This window comes from Marmota marmota, unplaced genomic scaffold, assembly GCF_001458135.2.
Source record: "Marmota marmota marmota unplaced genomic scaffold, marMar, whole genome shotgun sequence".
In the NCBI taxonomy this organism is placed as follows: Eukaryota; Metazoa; Chordata; class Mammalia; order Rodentia; family Sciuridae; genus Marmota; species Marmota marmota.
The window spans coordinates 17,638,081-17,660,315 of NW_025999982.1; the positions used below are offsets into that span (position 1 = coordinate 17,638,081).

Here is a 22,235-nt window from a genome sequence, read left to right on the forward strand (position 1 = left end):
GTGGTGGTGGTGGTGGGTACTTTCCCATAGTCTGCTATCTTCTCTCCCGGTTTCTTTACTGCTTGAAAACTCACCAAAATCCAAAGCACTCTGTGCATTGGGGAATGGAGATTAATCCTCCACACACACCATAACGCACACCACCACCATTAAACCAGCCATTGTCTGGGTGCAAACCTCCCTTTCTTTTGTTCTGCCGGGAATCTGCACAGGGAGGAATTTATTCAGCCATGGTAATCCCGTTATACCTGTAATCGGAGTATCCCTCCTCCGAACAGTACAATCCGTTATGACGCATCATCAAAGGCCAACTAGATGGCAATTAAGTACCCACCCCATTGCGGTTTGATTACAATTAATATCTGCTGCCTTGGGGAGAGGAGGTCACATGTGGGAGGAGGATTGAGAAGGGAGAAAGGCTAGAGGAGAAGCAGCCCAGAGAATGATACTACCCCACCCAGCTCACACGCGCAGCACACCTCGCAGAAATGCAGCTGCAGAACTAATAAGGACAGGAAACTCTTGTAATCGCTTACACATTTTTAATGTGTCAGGGGAAAAAAAAAAAGAGCGATCACTGGAGATGAAGAAGGGGAAGAAAAAAAATCCCTGCCGTTTGTATTTCTTTCATTTGAATTGTAAACATCTGTTTGGCTGTAAGGCGAACAGAACATTTATTTTGCTCCCAAGATTTGGTCTAATTATGTCAACACTAACGCGGCGATGAGTGGGGCGGTGCAGCGACTTTGGAGAGGCTGCGCGCTTGGGCCCAGCGCCCGGAAGCTCGACAGGAAGTATTGATCGCACCTGGAGAGCGCTGGGGACCTCTTAACGCAGCTGGGTGTGTTCTTAGAGAGGGGCTTGAGGGCGGTGAGACCGGTTTGTGGCTCAGAAGCCGCTTTCGGCGCGCCCAGGGAACCACAGCTCCTTGGAGGCAGCCGCTCTTTCCTCTGCTGTAATTGCTGGGGATGAGAAGAGGAAAAGCGGTCCCAGTCGCTAGAGCTTGGCTTTCCTGTTCAATTGCAATGCAGAGGGTGGGTGGTTTTAATGTAGCGCCTCAGATCTCACCCTGCGACGTGGTAAATTGCTCAACACAATAGCGGTGTTGGGCAGCCTTTGCTCAGGTAACTGAGCACGCGCGTGCGCACGTTCAATTCCCATTTTCCCTCCTCATCAGCTAGAGAGATAAGTAGAGCAGTTGTGAACAACCTCATATTTCAGATCGATTGAGACCCAGATAACTACTCTCCAAGATGCTTGGGTCGCTAGTTGACCAAGTTTGTACTTGTAGCCCAGTACTTTTTACAACATTCCATAGTGTGCCTGCAGACACAAGGACAGATGTCCCCAGATTTGCCAAGAAGAGTGTAATCCCAACCTTCTTCAGACTGTGCAGGATCTAACAAGGTATGACAGCTGAAGGATCTGCATTGATGTATTCTGTGCCTGGTTTTGTCACCCCCACAATCTTTAGCTAGCTTATTCCTTTTGCTTTGGCAAAGTTATTCCTTTTTTCTGAAGTCATAAACTAGACAAGTGACCTTGAGTATATAATTCTTGATTTCTACATTGTTGCTATAGCTGCTCATTAGAGTTTGCAATATCACTGGAACTAGGGAGTCTTGTTTCCAACTTTGAAAATAGTGACCTTCATGTCTTTATTGCTTCTGTGCACTATTAATGGAAAAGAGATGAACTCTGGAATCTTGCATGAACACTCTGGTTCTGGCTGCAAAGACATCCCTAACTACGGTGCTGAATAAAAAATGAGACCACATAACTCAATGAAAGCTGACATGAAACAAAGGTACCATGATGAACTTCAGCCAGTAACCCTTGTTTATAGCTTGATGAGGTCCACTCTTTTATGACTTTCCTTCTCTGAGGTCTCATCATGCCATCTGTAGTCTGGGTCCCCATAGAGAAGAACTAACCCCTCACTATCGTCATTGCAAATGCAAAACTTTGGTTATGTTGACTTTTTCCTACCTCCATAAAAAGTGAAAGACTGAAAAGAAAGATATCAGGTTCCCCAAGTTGCTGTAAACTCTACAAGTTGCCAAATCTTTAGCCAGAACAAGAGAGTTCCCCAAGGCTGCAGCAATGCCAAGTATCAAAGCAACAGAAATTCCCTTTAAAGATGCTGTGACATAAAAAATAAAAGACTCTAGAGTTGATGGCTAATCCTGAATACAAAATAAATCCTTCAGGCAATTTGTGTGTGCATAAAGCATACTGTTAATATGCAGCCTGTGTAATTTACCTAATACATGCCTATTTGAGCATAAGCCAGAAACCCAAACTGGATGTAGAAAAGTCTCAGGGCCCAGGGAGTTAGCACATTACCAGGTAGCAGACTCAGTGGTATCGCTGGGAGCAGCCGGCTTTCAGCACATGGCATTCACTTTGTCAAAAAGGTGGTAGTTTTCTAATGGAAAAGAATTTCATTTAACTTCTTTTACAAAAATGATGATCATTGGCATTTCTTTAAATCTGGTGTCTAACACACTGAACATTAAAGAGAAAAAAGTTCTAAAAAGAGAGGAACACTCTAAATTGTGTCCTTCTCCTTCCTTAGCAGCTAGCAAAATCATATGTACATTTGCTCAAATGCTTTCTTCTCCCACTCATAATAAACTTGGGACTGATTGGGTGAGATTCCTTTTTCCCTCAAATATATACTGGCTAGTGTTTGAGAGAGGAATGTTAATGGAAGAATATAAATTTACTTATTATTCATATGACTGTGGGTAAGTACCTTTTCTAGAGAGGGCTATGTGAATTTTGAATATAGACATCGATTTTTATTCTTGAGGTTTAATATTTTTCTTCACACTAACCTAAATCCTAAAGTAATCAGAGCCATGATTCTCACAGTATGACTCTAAACAGCAAATTTATTTATACTCATTTTGCTTTCCTGTTCAACTTTTGAAAAGTGACCTTTGTTTATTTTTTTTAAGTGCATTTTGGATCTATAGGTACCAAGGTAAAGCATTAATGAAAGTGACTGTTAACCTCAGACCCAGGAATCTGGGAATTTGTTTTTACTATGATTGTTGTTATTTACTGGCTTAAAATCCTCTCTGGGAATGTGAAGTGCAAAAGCACAGGTGGATTTATGTTTTCATCTCCTGAAGAAGGGGAGTTATAGTCTTCTGTAGTGTGGGCTACAAGTTTGACTCCACGCAATGGACCTGAGTTTGGCAGTTGAGGTTATGACTTCTCAGATGTGAAACTGAAAATAGGTGCCAGGAACTGGCATGAAAATTTTGGCTAAATATAAATATAAATATATTGCAGCCTGGAGAGCCTTTGCTGACACTCTGAATGTCTTACCTTTTGTTTTAGGGGTCATTCAGGGATACTGACAGCCTTAGAATACTTAAGGAGAAAGACCTTGGTCTTTAGCACTTTCCAAGAAAACTTGGATGACAGTTAAACGGCCAGGAATAATTCCCCAAATTGCAGAGGTGTAAATAGTTTAAAAGTGGGGCAAGGTTAGCTAGCCCTCTCCTCCCCTGTCAGGGGTCCTTCTGTCTTTCTAAATGTTGTCCAGGTTCTTTAGGCTTCCATGCAAAGGAACATGCCTAAATCTGACTGCCAGAGACTCCCCTCATATAAGTCACTGTGCTGCTTAGTAATACATGGTAGGAGTTACCTGGGAAGCAAGTGGAGAGTCCTAGTCTGGTGCTTCTCAAACTTCAATGAATATATGTACTAACAGGGGGTCTTATAAAGTGCAAATTTTGACAGAAATTCTGAGATTCTACATTTCTAACAGATCTCTTCCTGTCAATTCTGCCTCTATTTATGTATGTATGTATTCGTTCATTCATTCATTCTGGGAGTGCTCCATCAATGAGTTACATCTCCAGCCCATTTATATCATATATATATTGGTGGGGGGGACAGGGTCTTACAAATTATCCAGACTGGCCTCAAACTTGAGCCTCCCAACCTGCTGCAACCACAGGCATGTGCCATTATGCCTGGTTCCGATGCTATCTTTTGAGGACCACATTTTTAGTAAAAAAGATCTTGGACCACACTTTTTTGCCATTTTTCTTTCTTTTTTCCACTCATAGAACTCAATCCTTTATTGGAAACGAGTCTCAAGATTGCCCATAACTTAAAAAAAAAGCCATAGCATGCTCAGAAAAGCCAACTTGAATTTGAATTCACCACTAAACCTTAAAAACTTTCCTCATAAGGCTCAAAGCAAGATGAAGTAGGCTTGCAGTTCTAGAACATAAAGCCACCATCCTAGCAAGGGGGACATTGGCCTAGAATTTTTACAGTGAGTGAGAAATTTGCCAGCAAGAACTTTCCTCACTGATAAATCCCCTTAGGTCCTCAAGTCTACTTCAGTGGGTGAGATTACAGAATATCCTGTGCTGTACCTGAAGGAAGGTAAAGCTGAAGGGATTTTTTGGACCCTGGGAACAGGGTCCAAAACTCCAGCATGTCAAAATTCCTTTGATGATTTTGCTATTAATAGTTCCCTTTGCTTTTCACTCTAATGGTAATAATAAAAACAACCACAGCAATAATATTATTTATAACTGACATTGTTACCATGTTCAGATCTTGTGGTATATTTTCCTGTGTGTGCCAGTTTACACATAATAAAAGAATTTGACCTGTCATTGCCTGTATGGGTTAGAAGTTTCTGGCTATAAGCAGATTATTTTTAGTAATATGTCAAGATTGAATGACTGTGGTGTCTTTAATTATTAGATGGATGAGGGAAAGGAGATGGAATTCTCAAACATTTTGGAAAAGAAAATAAATCACGCATAAAAAGTTTCTATCCATGTATGTGTGTGTACACATACAGATACAACCATGGATAAATAACACTTACCTTTCATGTGGTTGACTACTAGAATTGGGGTTTTCAATTAATAGAGGTGTTTAATTAATTGAAGTGTTTCTTGGTGTGACTGGTGAGCCAGGCTGTATTCCAAAAGATGCCAATTTTCTCTAAAATTACCATTGTATACTCACAACCATTTTCTGTGTGATATTGAAAAGATGAAACTCTGGTTATTATTTGGAAGGACATCTTCAAAGGAGCTCTCTGAGATAATGTGGGTGATTTATAAGTACAATTGCTGTCACGTACTACTTAATATCAAGTGGTCCCTTGATATTAACTGCCTCTCATATACTTTTCTTCTCCTGCCTTCACTAACATGTTATATACTTTTTCCTCCCAAGGTGGCACCTGTGTGGTCAACCCCACAGACTTGTTTTGCTCTGTTCCTGGTCGTTTGTCCCTTCTCAGTTCTACTTCCAAATACAAGGTGACCATTGCTGAGGTAAAGAGGCGGCTCTCACCACCCGAGTGCCTCAATGCTTCACTCCTGGGAGGCATTTTGAGAAGGTAAGTTAGCACTAGTTTCAGCACTGTCTGTCTGTCTGCTAACTACTGATGCCACACCTTCAACCCTCAGTCCTTATGTCTTCCACCCAATGTATTCTCCATGTCGTCAAGTCTTCTCACAATTTTCTCCAGAATGTGAACTTTCAAAACCTATTTTTTATTTGTTGTTGGACAGAGCAAAATCCAAGAATGGAGGCCGCTGCCTGAGAGAGAAACTGGATAGACTTGGCTTAAATTTGCCAGCAGGAAGACGGAAAGCAGCCAATGTTACTCTCCTTACTTCCTTAGTTGAAGGTATGATTTTTTCAGTACTGTCAAGCAATGATGGAAGGTCGAAAATTCTTTGATAGTCAGGTTTTTTAGATTATGTTATTTTACTTTTTTATGCTATTAAGCATAGTTACAGGTGAGTTTCCTAATTAATCTTGGCAATGATGATTAAATTTGGCTTAATATAAGACTTAAATTATTCATAGGATGTTAATTAACTTACTAATTTTAGCAGTATTAGGGAAGAAGACAATGGAAGACAATGGAATATTCTCCAAATATTTGCTAAATAATAGCAACAAAAAACTGGCTATCTATTTCATTTTTATTATTTTAGAGTATAGACAAATCTGATTTAATTTATTATAATTCAGCACAACATGATCTGCAGTATAAATAATTCTTTATGAAGAATTCACAGAAGTCTAGGCATGATACTAAGGGCAAAAGTACATTGTGTTAATCCTAGTAGATATCTCTTGAAGCACAGTGAAGTTCCATGGCTTTATGGTGGGATACGTTGGGTCAGAAAGGTGAAGGTTAGCTAGTGGGAGAGAGAGAGAGGTGGAAAAAAATTCCCAGAAGTTATTTTTTCCCAATTTACATCTTCTCCTTTGTTTTTTTTTATTCTATAAGGACTAAACTTTACACTTTCTCATACAATCTTCTTTTAAGGAGAATTATTAGGTACTTAGCAAAAAACTTTGTGGGGATAGTTTTTTAATGTCAAAGAAAAGTTCTTTCATAACCCAGAAGGCTATGGTTTAAAATGTGAGTGACAGGGGCCTTTTGTGCTAAGCCTCACCTGAATGCACCTTTGACACTTTTCTACCATTGGTTATTCGCCAATATGGTACTATAGAGAGTGGTAAGTGACCGAAACACAAAAACAAACATCTTGACTTTTTTCTATATTATTAATACACAATATTTACTGTTCAACGTTAAAATTTAGTGAGATATTTACATTTATCTTGAGAAAATTGCTTTAGGGATTGTGCTACTAACAATTGTCTTATGTGCTAATAGCAATAATGACAACAATCACAATATTATTTATGACAAATATTTAGTAAGAATTACTCTTATAGGTTGAGCACCCCTTACTCAAAAATTCAAAATCTGAAATTTTCCAAAATTCAAAACTTTTTAAAATTCCAACATGATGCTCCAAGGATTTTGAAGAATTTTGGATTTTGGATTTTCATATTAGAGACGTCAACTGGTAAGATATTTGCAAATATTCCAAAATTTTTGTCCTAAGCATTATGGTTAAATGATACACAACTTATGATGTTTAGATCTTGTGCTGTGTTACCTGTGCTTGTTGATACTGAGGGCTGACCCATGGTAGGGTGACTTGACTTATCCACACATGTTGGCTGGGAGAACTGAGGAAGAGCAAAGTAAAATCATCATCATCATCATCATCATCATCATCATTTGATTCTAAAGAGAGATGGATTCCTGCTCAATTTAAATAAAAATATTAAAATTATAGCTATTTTTAAAAAGAACAAAACACTTGTTGAGGATAGAATAAAGGAGATTTAAGAATTTATGTGGAGCCAGGTGTGATTGTGCATGCCTATAATCTCAGCAACACAGGAGGATAAGGCAGAAGTATCACAAATTCTCTACTAGCCTAGGCAACTTAGTGAGACCCTGTCTCAAAATAAAATTAAAAATGTCTGTGATGTGGCTCACAGTAGAGCACTTGCCTAGCATCTCTGAAGCCTGATACTGCAAAAACAAAAAACACACCAATAACACATGTAGATGGTCATTATTCTCAAACCAAACAATGTGGAAAAATCAAATGAGAAGGTGTGTTTAAAAGTGCTTTGGCCCCATCACCGAATTAATTGAAATTCAGTGTGGGGTATGACCAGACTCTCCAGGTGATTCTGATGAATGATAATATTTAAGTAAAACTGATGCTTCTTGGGATTCTTTTCACTTCCCAGGATAGATTGACTATGAATTCTCATAAAATTTGCAACTTTTATGAAAAGTAAAGATCTCAAAAAAAGACCTCTCTCCTGAGTGTCTTGAAAGTACTGGCCAGTACACATAGAAGATCCATAGAGAGTATGTTCACAATTATCCTTATTGATTTCAAGTTAGTCATGAGCACTGGGGTATCCTGTATAGGAATCATCTGTCCATACTAACCAAATGGGTACAGATCAAATATGAAATCCTAGAATAATCCCTGGGGTCTTTGATCATACCTTCCCTATCACAAAAGTGCCTTGCTTGTGTTCTAGTCATATGGCTCTGGCTCACTCTTAACAACAAACCTGGGATAAAGAAACTTAAGATTTTAATTGAGTGCTTATTGAAATCCCTCAAAACTTCATAATGTAGACAATCAAATCTGTTAGTGATGAATTCCAGGCACTTTGGTGGAACTTTGGAACAGAGGTTTAGGGACAAAGGGACATTTTGCATCCTTCAGGGGCCCTTGTATTATGACCCTCAAACTTATTTTCATGTACAATTTTTAAAGTTCCACAAGTTTGAACAATATTCTTGATATCTTTTTATTTTGTGTTCTTTTCAAATGCTAATTGTAAATTCCCTAATTTTCATAAATCACTATTAAGGTCAGGATTCATGACCAATAGTATCAAAAACTACCAGTTACATTAAGACACGAGGAGAACCTAATATTAGAAGAATATGGATATTTCATGTAAACTGAACTGGCTTCATTATAACCCTGGGCTGACAGGAAGAACAGCCTCAATGTTGAGGATTCTCCTGTACCTATTCTTCCCCATATTTCAGTTGGTTTGGTGGCAATGGCTGAAAACTCTTTTCCAGACAGCAATGCCATGTTCTGCACTAGGCTCCTGGCCTTTGAACTTCTGCAGGCAGGGTTGGATGTACACAGAGAAACGGAAACCCAACACTGATTTATCAGTCTCCTGAGACACTTAAATAGTTGATGCTTTTCTTTAAAAATTCTGAGACTTTGATCCTTTTAGATCCAGAAAGGATCTGAAGTTTGTTCTGTTTGTATAGTTTATCATATTTACTATTTGATAAATGATCCCTTGAATTGAACATGCCTATGGTTGATATATTTTTTTTTCTCCTTAGTCAAATATTTTTGTAAGAGCCAGCAACATTTTAGATATTTTTTGGAAATTTTGAAACTAGATTCCTAGTCATCAAAAATGGTCCATCAGGGGCTGGGGCTATAACTAGGTGGTAGAGCACTTGCCTAGAACATGTGAAACACTGGGTTTGATTCTCAGCAGCACTACATGAAAGTAAATAAATAAAATAAGAGTATTCTTTCCATCTAAAACAACATTTTTTTAAATGTTCCGTCAGCTTTCTTAAAAACATAAAGTTTGTGGAAAAGAGCACTACTCTTTTTTTTTCTTCAGTTTTTTATTGATATCCCTGCTTTACCACCTGAATTTCCTACACTAACACATATATGCATTTTAATCACCAATAGCAAGTAATTTTGATTCTTTTAAAAGTGTTTCTTAAAATTCATATAGAGTAGCCTAGCCAAGCTGAGAATATTAGTTTCTCAAACAGCTTGGTGACCCAATACATTACTAGTGTTCAATCATCTCCCCACATTTTGGTACAGTACATGAAACAAGAGAGAAAAATGCTCAATTGACATTATTTCTGATAGATCAGATGTAAAAATAAATCCAATGAAGTTCAAATTTCCATGACTTTATAGCCATAACAAGCTCTCAATGCAGAGATGATATAATCTTTATAAAGATCCCATCAGTAAAGAGTAAGGTGTTTCATGATGGGTATTCAAATTAGCAAATTAACACTTGTTTTTCAAAAACAGCCATTACTGACTTTGCAGGATATTCTTGGGTTTCCATGCTCACCTTGGATTTTTAATCATTTTGTTTTAAATTATTTTAAAAACAATTTTTCTATGTTTCTATTAAGTAGACTTATTCTACTGATACTTCCATCCCATAGCATTGTTCTTGATTCCACATTTTGGAGTCATTATTTTAAGAGGTTATTTGGGGAATTTATAAAACAGGGCTGTTTAATGTAATTCTGTAATATATTTTAATAATTCAACACATCTCTGCTGCAAATATCATCATAGCTTGTAAGCAATGGGATAACTGATTAGAACAATATGTCAGACTCTTTTTAATTTATCAAACTTCTTGAAAAGTGATTATTTTCATAAGGCAGGCATTTTGAGTGTTTTTTTTTTTTTTGTGGAGGGGGATGGGATGGTCACATAACATGGAACATTTAATGGAAACAACATAAAAATATTTCAATCTAGAGTCCCATGAATGTAATACCTGATCTTACTCCCTTTTCAACCATATGTCTTCACCTAAAGTTTCAGTATATAACTATCATTTATGCCCAAGTTCTCTTACCCTATTTTCTTATAAGTCTGTTCTCTACATTTCTCCTTGTTAGTCACACTACTCTAATTTTTCCTAATTCCGTTCTAGTGTCTATAACACCAGAGAGACATCATTCTCTGGAATCTGTGGTGGCTTAGCATTGCTTAACCTAATGCACTTATCTTCCTGAGGAGACATCAGGAAATTTCCAGACTTTTCTGCAATGGAAACACTCTATCTCTAGAAAACATTCAAAGAATTTGGCCAATAATATTGTTCTAGTCCTAACAGTCTTGCTATATTTTTACTAGTTCTGAACTGGCATGTTCTGTAGCTTCCCCCTGCATTTCACTCTGGAACAACTTTTGCAGAGCTGGTGGTCAGTGATCCAGTCAATGCTGTCCATCACTCCTCCCCTGTGGTTTTCCATGGTGTCTAACATTGTAGAGTGTTGCTTGGAGGAAGTTCTGTTCATGTGCGTGAGATGCTTTCTTAGAACCATTTTGCTGCTTTTAGAAAAGTCCATGTACCATTCTCAGGCACTATTCATGGTCCAGAAAGCATAGTTTATTTATTCTCTTTAGTAATAAATACCTTGAGTGTCCATTTGTTGTGACAGGAGGTAAAAATCTGTGGTGTGTGTATGTGTGTGTTATGTACTTTTTAAGTTCTGTGAGTCAATGGAGAGTATAAATACACATCAGCAAAAGAAATGGCACCAGTTCCAAATACTGTGGTTAAAATAAAAAGTTTTAACACTTTCTTACTGTTGCTCTTCTTCAGCTTCAAAAAAAAAAATTTCATAAATTTCCAGGCCCTAAAGTCCTTACCTCAGGTGAATTAGTTATGCTACTTGCAAAATCTATGAACACTTGGCCTAGTGCTCCCTTCCCAACCTGGAATAATATCACTTCTAAAATAGTGTCAGACTTTGATCTGTACTTAACATGACTGAACTTCATTTTCCCTTTTTTACAAAGACCATACAATCTATAATAATTAGGTTAATGCTAATTGTTATAACACTCCTCAAATTTTCAGTTCCTTAACACAACAAAAGCTTATTTCTCCCTCATCACAATCCTCACTGAAGGTCTTCCTTTCTGCTACAGTCTCACTCAGAGACTAAGGATCCAGAGTTTTCTTCATCTACAACGATGCCCTTCTCTAGGTCCTAAGAGTCCCACTTAATCATCTCACAGAGAAGAAAGGCATCATGCAAAGTGCACACACCATCTTACCCATTCTAGCCAGGACTGAACCTATTGCTACTATTCACATTCTATGAGAACTCATCATTAATTACATAGATGGGTTTAGGGTATGCTAGAAAATGTAATCCCTAGCTGGACAGAGTCTTTTGGCAACAACTCTATGGTTTATAAAGAAAAGATAAAATTGTGATAGTCTATCCTCAGTATCTCCCACAACTGTGTCTTTTGTAGGATTAACTACAAGCCATTAATTAAACAGTTGGCACCATATTGGCATTTGAACACAGTAGTTAAAAATGTGGCTTCTATAGTAAAATAAGCTTGTTTGATTTACTTCTACAACTTTCCATAGAGAAAGGCACAGGGCCTCTCTAACTATCAGGGTCCTTATATATAAAGAAGTGTTTTTAATAGTGCCGTCTTCATATTATTGTTCTAAGGATTAAGTCAAAATGTTTGCAAAACATTTAGCATAGTCCCCAGAATAAAGTCAGTGCTTAAGAAATTTATCATTATTTTCAAATGAGAAAACTAAAGCTCAGAGACACGAACTCTTCTGTATAAGATTACATAATTGGGTGCCATGGAATGTGAATTCATGTCTTTGATTTTGTAGCCCCACAGTTATTTTCCATTTGGATTTGCTTTTGTGTCATGGATCATAAACTATTGCATTGTGGGGTGATGCTCTGTTTATTTCTGAATTGAAATAGAAATAAACTAAAGAATAGAAAAAAATGTATCCATCCCTGTGTCTATTTTTCACCTTGAATTTGGTCTTCTCTGCCCCTAGGAAAATTTCTGCACCTTTTTTTGCATCTTTTGATACAGTTATTTTGGAATTCTGATTACCTTCTGCCATTTAATTGCCCGAAGTTAGAGTAACAATAAATGTTAACTTCTTCTTTCCTGTACTAAGTATCACTGTTACTTGTACTTTAAAAAGATGCCAGTTTAGCTAAAGATGACCCTGAAAAATTCTTCTTTCTACTCACCAAGCCACCAGAACACAGTAGAAAAAAAAAATTCTACCACTTGGTCTTATGTCCCCCCCTGTCTCTAATCCTGAATTTACAGAACCACATTTCTAGTGAACAAGGACAAAATAACCAGCTTGGTCATGAATGAATAGATGTGGTATTTCAACAAGTACTCTTGATACTACCAATCCATACTTTTGACTTTAGGAAGAAGTACAGCCCACTGCTTGAGATTTAGGAATAAAGCACTAGAACCATTTTGCCATGTGTTGGTGATAACATCTGTCCAGGGCATGCTCAGCTTTAGTCACTTTTCTTATGGATTTTAGGACAAAGCTGATATTCTCGCAATGCCCTTTTTTAGACTAGCAGAGCTAAATGGTTACTCTTGAGGAACTCATGGAATCCTTATATATCTAAAAGAATCATCCTCCCCAAAATAGTTTCTTCTCTGTCCTTCTCCAGACATTATGTACCTACATTAGTTTCACCTTAGGGAGAAAGGTTTTCAGCTTTCTACTAAAAATGTATATGGTATGAAAAGTGTAGTGTATTCCACCCTTGTTGTAATGGTTCCAATTTTTGTGCATGTTTTTCAACCACCTGGGAGATCAAGTTCTAGGAGACGTTGGTGTTGCCTTTTGCATGCAGATGCTATGCATTGGCAATATCTTTTGAGGCATAGAGCTGTCAGTAGAATTGGGCTCAATATTATATTTACTTCTAGCAGTTTAGTTACTCATTTTAAGAAATATTTTGGAAAATGAGTTTTATTTTTATCAGATTAATAAGTATTGCCTAATCAATAAATTTCTTCTTCAATGCTTAGAATAGTTTATATAAAGAGGAATCTGTTTTGGCAATACTAATTAGCTAACAATCAGATATTGTTAACTAATACCTAAGAATTTATGAAGATTCAGTAATTGGCCTTAATGAATCTAAAATTGTATTATACAATATTATGGACAGATAAATACCATATCGGAGAGTGAATATCTTAAGTTATTTGCTTACTTTCTAATATCACTCCCCTGGATATAGAGGCAGGAGAAATAGGACAATACACAACTGCCTTTAGGTTTGACTGTGTGTGTATGAAGTGTCCTTAAACTCCTGTTCATGTTCACAGTGTCCGTGGCACAGAAAGCAAATGTATGCAAGCCTACCATGCCTGCTTTGTTCTCATCCACCCAATCCACCTAATTATTTACTCTGCAAATAGTGGCATAACTAAAAAGCACATGTGTCTGCATGTGACTACATGGTGACTTGCTTGCTTTCTTCTGTGGGTCTCCCTTTCAAAGTTTATGATGCAACCAATGTGTTTTTCAAATACTCAGTCTATATTTTCCCCCATTGTTTACATTTATTTTCCTCTTTGGTTTTCCTTTTTCCCCTTTTGGAACCAGATACTTGAGGACTAGAATATTTGGAAAACAGCCACCGTTGCAACCTTTGCCACTATGCTAGCAAGCTCCTGCTATTCTGGTTAAAATTCATAGATATTCTTTTTTTTATTGGTTGTTCAAAACATTACAAAGCTCTTGACATATCATATTTCATGCATTAGATTCAAGTTGGTTATGAACTCCCAATTTTACCCCAAATACAGATTGCAGAATCACATCGGTTACACATCCACATTTTTACATAATGCCCCATTAGTAACTGTTGTATTCTGCTACCTTTCCTATCCTCAACTATCCCCCCTCCCCTCTCCTCCCATCTTCTCTCTCTACCCCACCTACTGTAATTCATTTCTCTCCTTGTTTTTTTCCCATTCCCCTCACAACCTCTTATATGTAATTTTGTATAACAATGAGGGTCTCCCTCCATTACCATGCAATTTCCCTTTTCTCTCCCTTTCCCTCCCACCTCATGTCTCTGTTTAATGTTAATCTTTTCTTCCTGCTCTTCCTCCCTGCTCTGTTCTTAGTTGCTCTCATTATATCAAAGAAGACATTTGGTATTTGTTTTTTAGGGATTGGCTAGCTTCACTAAGCATAATCTGCTCTAGTGCCATCCATTTCCCTGCAAATTCTATGATTTTGTCATTTTTTAGTGCTGCGTAATACTCCATGGTGTATAAATGCCACATTTTTTTTATCCATTCATCTATTGAAGGGCATCTGGGTTGGTTCCACAGTCTAGCAATTGTGAATTGTGCTGCTATGAACATCGATGTAGCAGTATCCCTGTAGTACGCTCTTTTAAGGTCTTCAGGGAATAGTCCAAGAAGGGCAATAGCTGGGTCAAATGGTGGTTCCATTCCCAGCTTTCCCAGGAATCTCCATACTGCTTTCCAGATTGGCCGCACCAGTTTGCAGTCCCACCAGCAATGTACAAGAGTACCCTTTTCCCCACATCCTCTCCAGCACTTGTTGTTGTTTGACTTCATAATGGCTGCCAATCTTACTGGAGTGAGATGGTATCTTAGGGTGGTTTTGATTTGTATTTCTCTGACTGCTAGAGATGGTGAGCATTTTTTTCATGTACTTGTTGATTGATTGTATGTCCTCCTCTGAGAAGTGTCTGTTCAGGTCCTTGGCCCATTTGTTGACTGGGTTATTTGTATCTTATTGTCTAATTTTTTGAGTTCTTTGTATACTCTGGATATTAAGGCTCTATCTGAAGTGTGAGGAGTAAACATTTGTTCCCATGATGTAGGCTCCCTATTTACCTCTCTTATTGTTTATCTTGCTGAGAAAAAAATTTTCAGTTTAAGTAAGTCCCATTTGTTGATTCTTGTTATTAATAAAATTCATAGATATTCTAATCAAATTGTAGACTGTAATTATTTTTACAGTGGCCTAACCCATATGGAGCAACAAAGCTTTGGAACTGTTCATGTAAAAGTTACAAAAAATACACATTCAGCATTAAATCTAAGGACAGGGTAAAGAATAACTTTAGTCTTTAATTAATATAATTAATATAACTTTAGGTAATGTATAAAAATTATACAAAATTCAAAAGTTACAGAAGAGTATAGAGTGAAATAGTTCCTTTTCTCTCCATCCCCCAAATCATTCAGTTCCTTTCCCAGAAAAAAAACAAATCATATTGGTTTATCTGTTTCCTGCCAAGGGTGTGTGTGTGTGTGTGTGTGTGTGTGTGTGTGAGTGTGTGTGTGTGTGTGTGTGTGTGAGAGAGAGAGAGAGAGAGAGAGAGAGAGAGAATTTTTTTCATTTTAAAGATAAATTATAACATTCTATAACATGACTTTGCACTTTATTTTTTACAACCCATCTTCATGTTCATTCCTTTTCTAGTGCTTACATGTTGTTCATTATTTTTAACACTCTTGTGTTACATTGAGTAAGTGTATCATAATTTATTGAATGAGTCCTCTACTAAATACCATTGAGGTGTTTTTAGTCTTTGGCTATTATAAATAATGCTGTAGTGAGTAACCTCACACTTATATATTTATGCAGACATATAAGTACATCTTTTCAAGAAATTCTTAGGAATGGTGTTGAAACATCAAAAGATATTTACACCTGTAATTTTGATAGATTTTTGACAGATTCTTCTCAAAACTGTCAGTAAGCTTATAATCTTATTGGCAATAGGGGTAATAAGAATTAATATAATACTTCCTTATTTTCTAGCCTCAAGAAGGGGCTACCAATTTTGTTTTATCTTTGCTAATTTGATGGGTTGAAATAAAAGTTCTTTTAAGAAGGAAGTTGAACATATTTTTAGACTTCTATTACCTTTCTGTCTCTGCATTTACTTTGTGTTTCTAGGTTAATTTTTGATAATTTTCTCATTGATTTGTAAGTGCACATTTTTTTCTATGTATATTGATATATATCGACACGTGTGTGTATGTGTGTGTGTGTGTGTGTGTGTGTGTGTATGTTTGCCTGTAATATGAGTTGCAAACCTCCTCTCCCCTGGCTTTCATTTGTTCTTTAGTTCTTAAAAGGTATTCATTTGTTTGTTTGAGTCTTTGTCATGCTAAACTGTAGATGCAAATATATGTTGATGAAATCATATTTGTCATATATTTTGTTTCCCTACTTTTAGTTTTCAATTATAACAAACTACTTTAAAAGGCCTTTTAAATTTAAGATTATAAATGAATTATTCCATGTTATCCTTTAATTACTTTGCAGTTTTATTTTTATGTTTAAATCTTTGATCCATCTGGAATTTGTTTTGTTGTTGGATATATGGTATAGATGTAACTTTTTTTCCAGATGGCCATCCAGTTGTCTCAACACTTTTAATGATAATCTATCATGTCCCTACTAACTTGAAAAATAAACTATCATTTTCCAAATCCTCCTGTACAAATTGGCTTTTTCAGTACTTTTTGTCACTATTTCCTTAATAATGGTCTTTCTGCTCCAACTACCGCATATCCTCTTTTGTTTTTGGAGTTTACACTGCATCAGCCAAATAAGGCAGAACTCATCATTCAAGAACCTAGCTAGAAAGGCTCTTACACTTCAATATTAACTCCTCAGCGACTGCCTTCCCTTTGTGTAAGTCTCAGAATCCTCACATTTGGGGAGAGTGTGTAGTCTACCTGTACATAATGCTTTCTCTTCTCCTTAGGATAGTGATTTTCAACTATGGTTTGAGAGAATTACTTTAGGAGCTTTCAAAAAAAAATGTTCAGACCCTAGCACCAGACATTAACTGATATGGCTGAAACCTAGGCACGGTCATGTGTATCGTACTGGAGATCAAACCCAGGAACTTGTGCATGGCAGACAAAGTATTCCACTCATGATCTAGTCCCCAGCCTAACTCCCATTTTTAAAGTAAATCCCCAGGTTGTGGAAATATGGTGAAAAGCCTTGTCTTCAACATAGTCTTTAATTAAATGACTCCTTTTATAGAGTCACATACTATTTTTTTTTTTTTTTGGTACTAGGGATTCAACTCAGGGCCTTGTGCATGTGAGACAAACATTCTACCAACTGAGCTATATTCCTGCTGTAGATCTGACCACTGATGTGGTCAATTAGTTGCTCAGCTATCTTGTTGCGGGGGATAGGGATGCAGAATCAACACACAGACTCCGGGAGCTGGTGAGAGAACTGGCTAGAGACCCACCTCAGGTCTTCGTCCAGTACTCAGTTTATTTTTGGAATGCATACATTGTTATAGGGTTCGAGTGGGGCATGCCCATCAATCATACATAAACAAGATAGTATCCATAAGCCAATCATCTTATGCCTAATATAACCACACTATGAGGATGCTCTAAATATTGCTATCATCAAGAAGGGTCTTTGTCCCTAGGGGAGGGGGTTTCTAAGTTAGAAGTTCCATGCCTGAAGCTCCTGGCTATCAGTTTCCTTGCCTGGCAGCTTGGCAATGCTAACCACAAGTGCTAAGGATATGGTTTCACTAACGGCTCTCCAGAGCAGAGCATCCTGCAGGCGTTCCTATCAGGCCTGAACGACTGCAGATTCTTCAAGCACTCCGAGCTGCTCATAGATGCTAGCTGCTAGCTGTAAACTGAAAGTTATTCCAACATATCCCCATCTCTTACATACTATTTTTTAATAAGCTTTTAATACATATTTAAATTTTCTAGCAAGTCTCTTTTGCTTTAGTTTTGCACTATGTTATTTGGAGGGGATATCTTCTGAGACTATTGTCATAATTAACCAATAAAATATTTTAAACCTTTTTCATGTAAGAAATGAAAAATATTATTAAGTACCTATTACAAATTGGGTGTTGTGCTTATTGTAGGAATTGAATGGGGAACAAACTATTGCTTTGAAAAACGAAGTGTTGGTGTTTGAAGAAAATTATCATTAAACTAGGGAAACTACCAGATTTTAAGACAACTATCTATGAGATGTAGTGAGTATTATAGACTGCATTCCTTTCAGAATAGTTTTTAAAACTTGTAATAAATGTAGGAACTTCATCCCTCAGCTTTCTAGGTTTACTACAGTTTGATATTATAGGACAGCATTTTTAGCTGGGTATGGAACTGCATGTCTGTAATTCCAGTTAGTTAAGAGGATTGTGAGTTCTAGGTCAACCTTAGAAATTTTGAAAGACCCTCTCTCAAAATAAAATGGGCTGGAGATGGAGCTCGCAAGTATGTTCAGTCCCCAGTACAAATAAATAAATAAAATTTACTTAACATAATGTCTTATTCAGGTTTGAAACTATCCTCAAATTTGCTTTCTAATAGGACTTCTTGAAATAATCTCATAGGTTCAAATATGCTCTTTCACTAAACATGAAAATAAGATTGAAATTATAGATACATGACTGCAATTTAAAACATATGAATTATTGCTTTCATTAATGACATTGCCTATTGCAATATTAAGTTAAACCTGAGTTGTTGTGAGGTAATAATATTGTTACAGTGGCAATTGGTAGGAATTATCTAATGAATTACAATATGGAATTGGTGCTTAATACAGATTAGTTTTGAATATTGAACTTTATTTGTATAAAGTACATTTTTCTTAAAAGCAATAATTTTAAAGAAGATAAATTCTTAATAACTTCATAAGAGATTAAAAATCAGATGTGCCGGGTGCCATGGCACATGCCTGTAATCCCAGAGGCTTGGGAGGCTGAGACAGGAGGATCACAAGTTCAAAGCGAGCCTCAGCAACAGTGAGGTGCTAAGCAACTCAGTGAGACCCTATCTCTCTATAAAATACAAAATAGGGCTGAAAATGTGGCTCAGTGCTTGAGTATCTCTGAATTCAATCCCGGTACCAAAAAGGAAAAAAAATTAGATTTATTATTTCTACCTAAAAGCACAATTTCTACTTGCCACCAAAGAACTATAATCTCAGTAAAATGTGTAATCAACTTTTCCTCAGAAGCTATTTTTCCATCAACTTCCCATTTCAAGGCAGCACCAATGATTGTCACTTATTTTTCCTTTTAATTTCCGCTAGATTCCCTAAATCCAAGAGCAAATTATCTTTTTATGTTCTTCCCATATTCTGGAATTTACTTATGACTGCTTTTAAGGAGAGCAACATAAGTCATCATCTACTGCTGTTACTATGGAAATACTGAATATCCTTTAGTGATTGCCACATATTTGGAAGGGAGAGGGAATTGTTACATGGCACATGGAGCCTGAAGCCTTGAACTTAATATATTCCTTTCTAACCACTAACCTCATCTTCCTAAATACCTATGGATGTTATTTCTAAATTATATAATTCCTGAATTGGCATGAAATAAAATTGATGAATTTATCAAAGTTATTGTGTTATTTCAGTTGTGTTTAAAAATAAGAGGATGGGTAGGGTGTGGTGGTGCACACCTATAATCGCAACAACTCAGGTGTCTGAGGCAGGAGGATTTAGTAAGGCCCTAAGCAACTTAGTAAAATCCTGTCTCAAAATAAAAAAAAAAATATCAAAAGGGCTAGGAAAATAACTCAGTGGTAAAGCACCCCTGAGTTAAATCCCTGCTGCCAAAAAGAAAAAAATAAATAAATAAGAGGATGGGGCTGAAGGTAAAGCTTAATGATAACTCTGTTTGATTCCCAGAACTACAAAGAGAGAGAAGGAGGTCGGGGAGGAGATGGCCAAGTGATGCAATACATTGAAATAAAGGAGGAGCTTTAACCTATATTAAAAATAAAATAACTATTGCATCCTCCTTCATCTCTTACAGAAATGAAGTGATAGCAGTTATTCGTGGGAATAGAAAGGACAATGTTCTAGGTCCTTCCTGGAATGCCCTTTCAACCACACGTTACTGAGTCAGCTCATTGTTCACAGAGTTATTTAGTCCCATCACAATGACAGAAAAGTTAATAGGTCTTTATTTTTCAAAAATCAGTCAAATTATAGGAATAATTCTTATTCCTATACTTCTTTGATGCCAAGATTTTAATTTTTCTTAAAACCTCGACTCTAAGGTATCTGCTATAAAAGATTTAAGTTCAGATTGTTCATTGTTTCTGGGTATCTGTGTTTTAATTCATAGATGCATTTATTCATTCATTCCTGGGTCCTCATGCACAAAAGCTTTCTTGGCATGATATACCCATTTTAACTACATATCAGAGTGTCTTCACTTGCCACTTCTTTTGATGTATCATTGCTATACATCCTGTAACAATGTTACATCGCAAGCAATAGAAAGCAGTAAACAGAACTAAGGAAAGGAGGGATCTGGCTGTCAGTGTAAATGTAAATAGCAGCTGTTCCTCTCAAACTGGTTTTTTAAAACTACCACACGGTGAGAGCTTTGCATAAAATGGGACAGATTCTCAAGAATCAGGTTTTAGCACAAAATTCAAGAGGCATGCTGCCATCCTCCTGTTTTCACTGTTTATATATGTAATAGTCTATGTTAAAATATTATTTAAATATCTATTTCTGTGTGAATAATGCATTGTGCAGCTATACCAGCATACATGATTTTAGTATAAAGATGACATGACCAATGATGTTATTGTGTTGCAAGATACTTTTGAGTCCTAAAGTCCATGTGCACTTATCCTCTGGCCAAGTGCTGTACTAGCATTGGCTGATGAGTTAAACTTTGACATTTTTACCTACTAATTTGAAAGCTATCAAATAACTTCCCTTTGTCATTTCTCTAGCAAAAGTGAACAAGCTATGTAGCATTGCAATGTCCTTAAAAAAAAATCCTTGTGCCATTGCTTTCGCCAAATACACATTCATTTTCTTTCCTAATTAGTTAGAGTGATAAACTGTGCTGGTAATAAACACTTTAAATATATTGCTTATATTGCTTATACAGCTTTACCCAAAACTGTCATCCTCCATTAAATTAGCAAAACTTATGCTAATTAACATAGAAATCCTTTCTATTTAGTTATGTCATCTTTCTATTTAAAATGGAGGGGGAAAACCAATGTTTTCTACCACATGAATATAAATATCTCAACTGAAGACCTGCCATTGCTCATTTGAAATGTTGTGTGGGGGGACTTTTTCAACTAGTTCATAAAACATTATCTGCACTAATATGTTTACTTTGTTGTGACACTTTTATATAAAATTACACTCTTTTTCCAAGGCCTAGAATAGGGCCTTTCACATTGTAGGAATGAAAGAAATGGTTACAGCATGAATGAGTTAGTGAGAAAAGTCAATAGCAACATTAGTATCTGATGATAACAAATAAAAATTAGACTTACTTGCACAAGTGCAGCAGATAATTTTGATGTTTGGTTAATATTTGTGCACATTGAAAATTCAAATCAGGATGCTAACTAATATCTGCATATTAGTCACAGCAGGCTAATTGTCTCAATGTTCTTTTCTGACAAATATACAAAGACCATGACCCTGCCAGTTCTTAGTTGGTCATTAGGCATAAATCGTAAAACAGAGCTGGGGGTGTCCCTGAGTGTTAGAGTACTTGCCTAGCATGTGCAAGGCCCTGGGTGTGATCCCCAGCACCACACATACACATGCATGCCCCCCGCCATGCACACATACAAATCATACCAACCAACTACTACTAAAGAGTTCTTTGTCTCTTTCTTCCATTTTCTTAGTAGATGTCAGGAAACTCTTTTGAGATAAACATTTTTATAGAAAAGACTAAAAGCAAATATTGAACCCCACTTAATGATACTCATGCAAAGTTTTTAGGAAGTTGCATATTGAGATTAATAATTTTCTCTGAAATGTACAAATTTTGATATAGATTAATGATATATGGAGATATAGAAACATGACTAGATATGTGATAAAGCAAATTTTGTGTAATGTTCAGGATAAGCATATCAGTATTCATTGTACAATTTTTAACTTTGCTATATATTTGATTTTTCATAATAAAATGTTTGGTAAAAGTTATTACATTTTTTTCTTATGAGTTTTATTTGTGACCTTTAATCTCAGCAGCTCTGGAAGCGAAGGCAGATGGTGAATTCAGCCAGTCTTAGCAACTTATTGAGACCCTGTCTCCAAATAAAAAATAAAAAAAGACTGGGGATGCGGTTCAGTGGTTAAGTATGCCTGGGTTCAATCTCTGGTACCAAAAAAAAAAAAAAAAAAAAATTTTT

The 22,235-nt window shown here is 36.5% G+C and overlaps 1 protein-coding gene across 1 annotated transcript in view; it reads left to right on the forward strand.

Moving 5' to 3' along the window:
- Positions 1–22,235, forward strand: part of Tfap2d (transcription factor AP-2 delta) — a 56,979-nt gene that overhangs the window by 8,136 nt on the left and 26,608 nt on the right. Inside the window, exons 3-4 of the mRNA XM_015487842.2 lie at positions 5,224–5,389; positions 5,565–5,683. Coding sequence (XP_015343328.1) covers positions 5,224–5,389; positions 5,565–5,683 — 285 coding nt within the window. The remainder of the gene's footprint in view (positions 1–5,223; positions 5,390–5,564; positions 5,684–22,235) is intronic.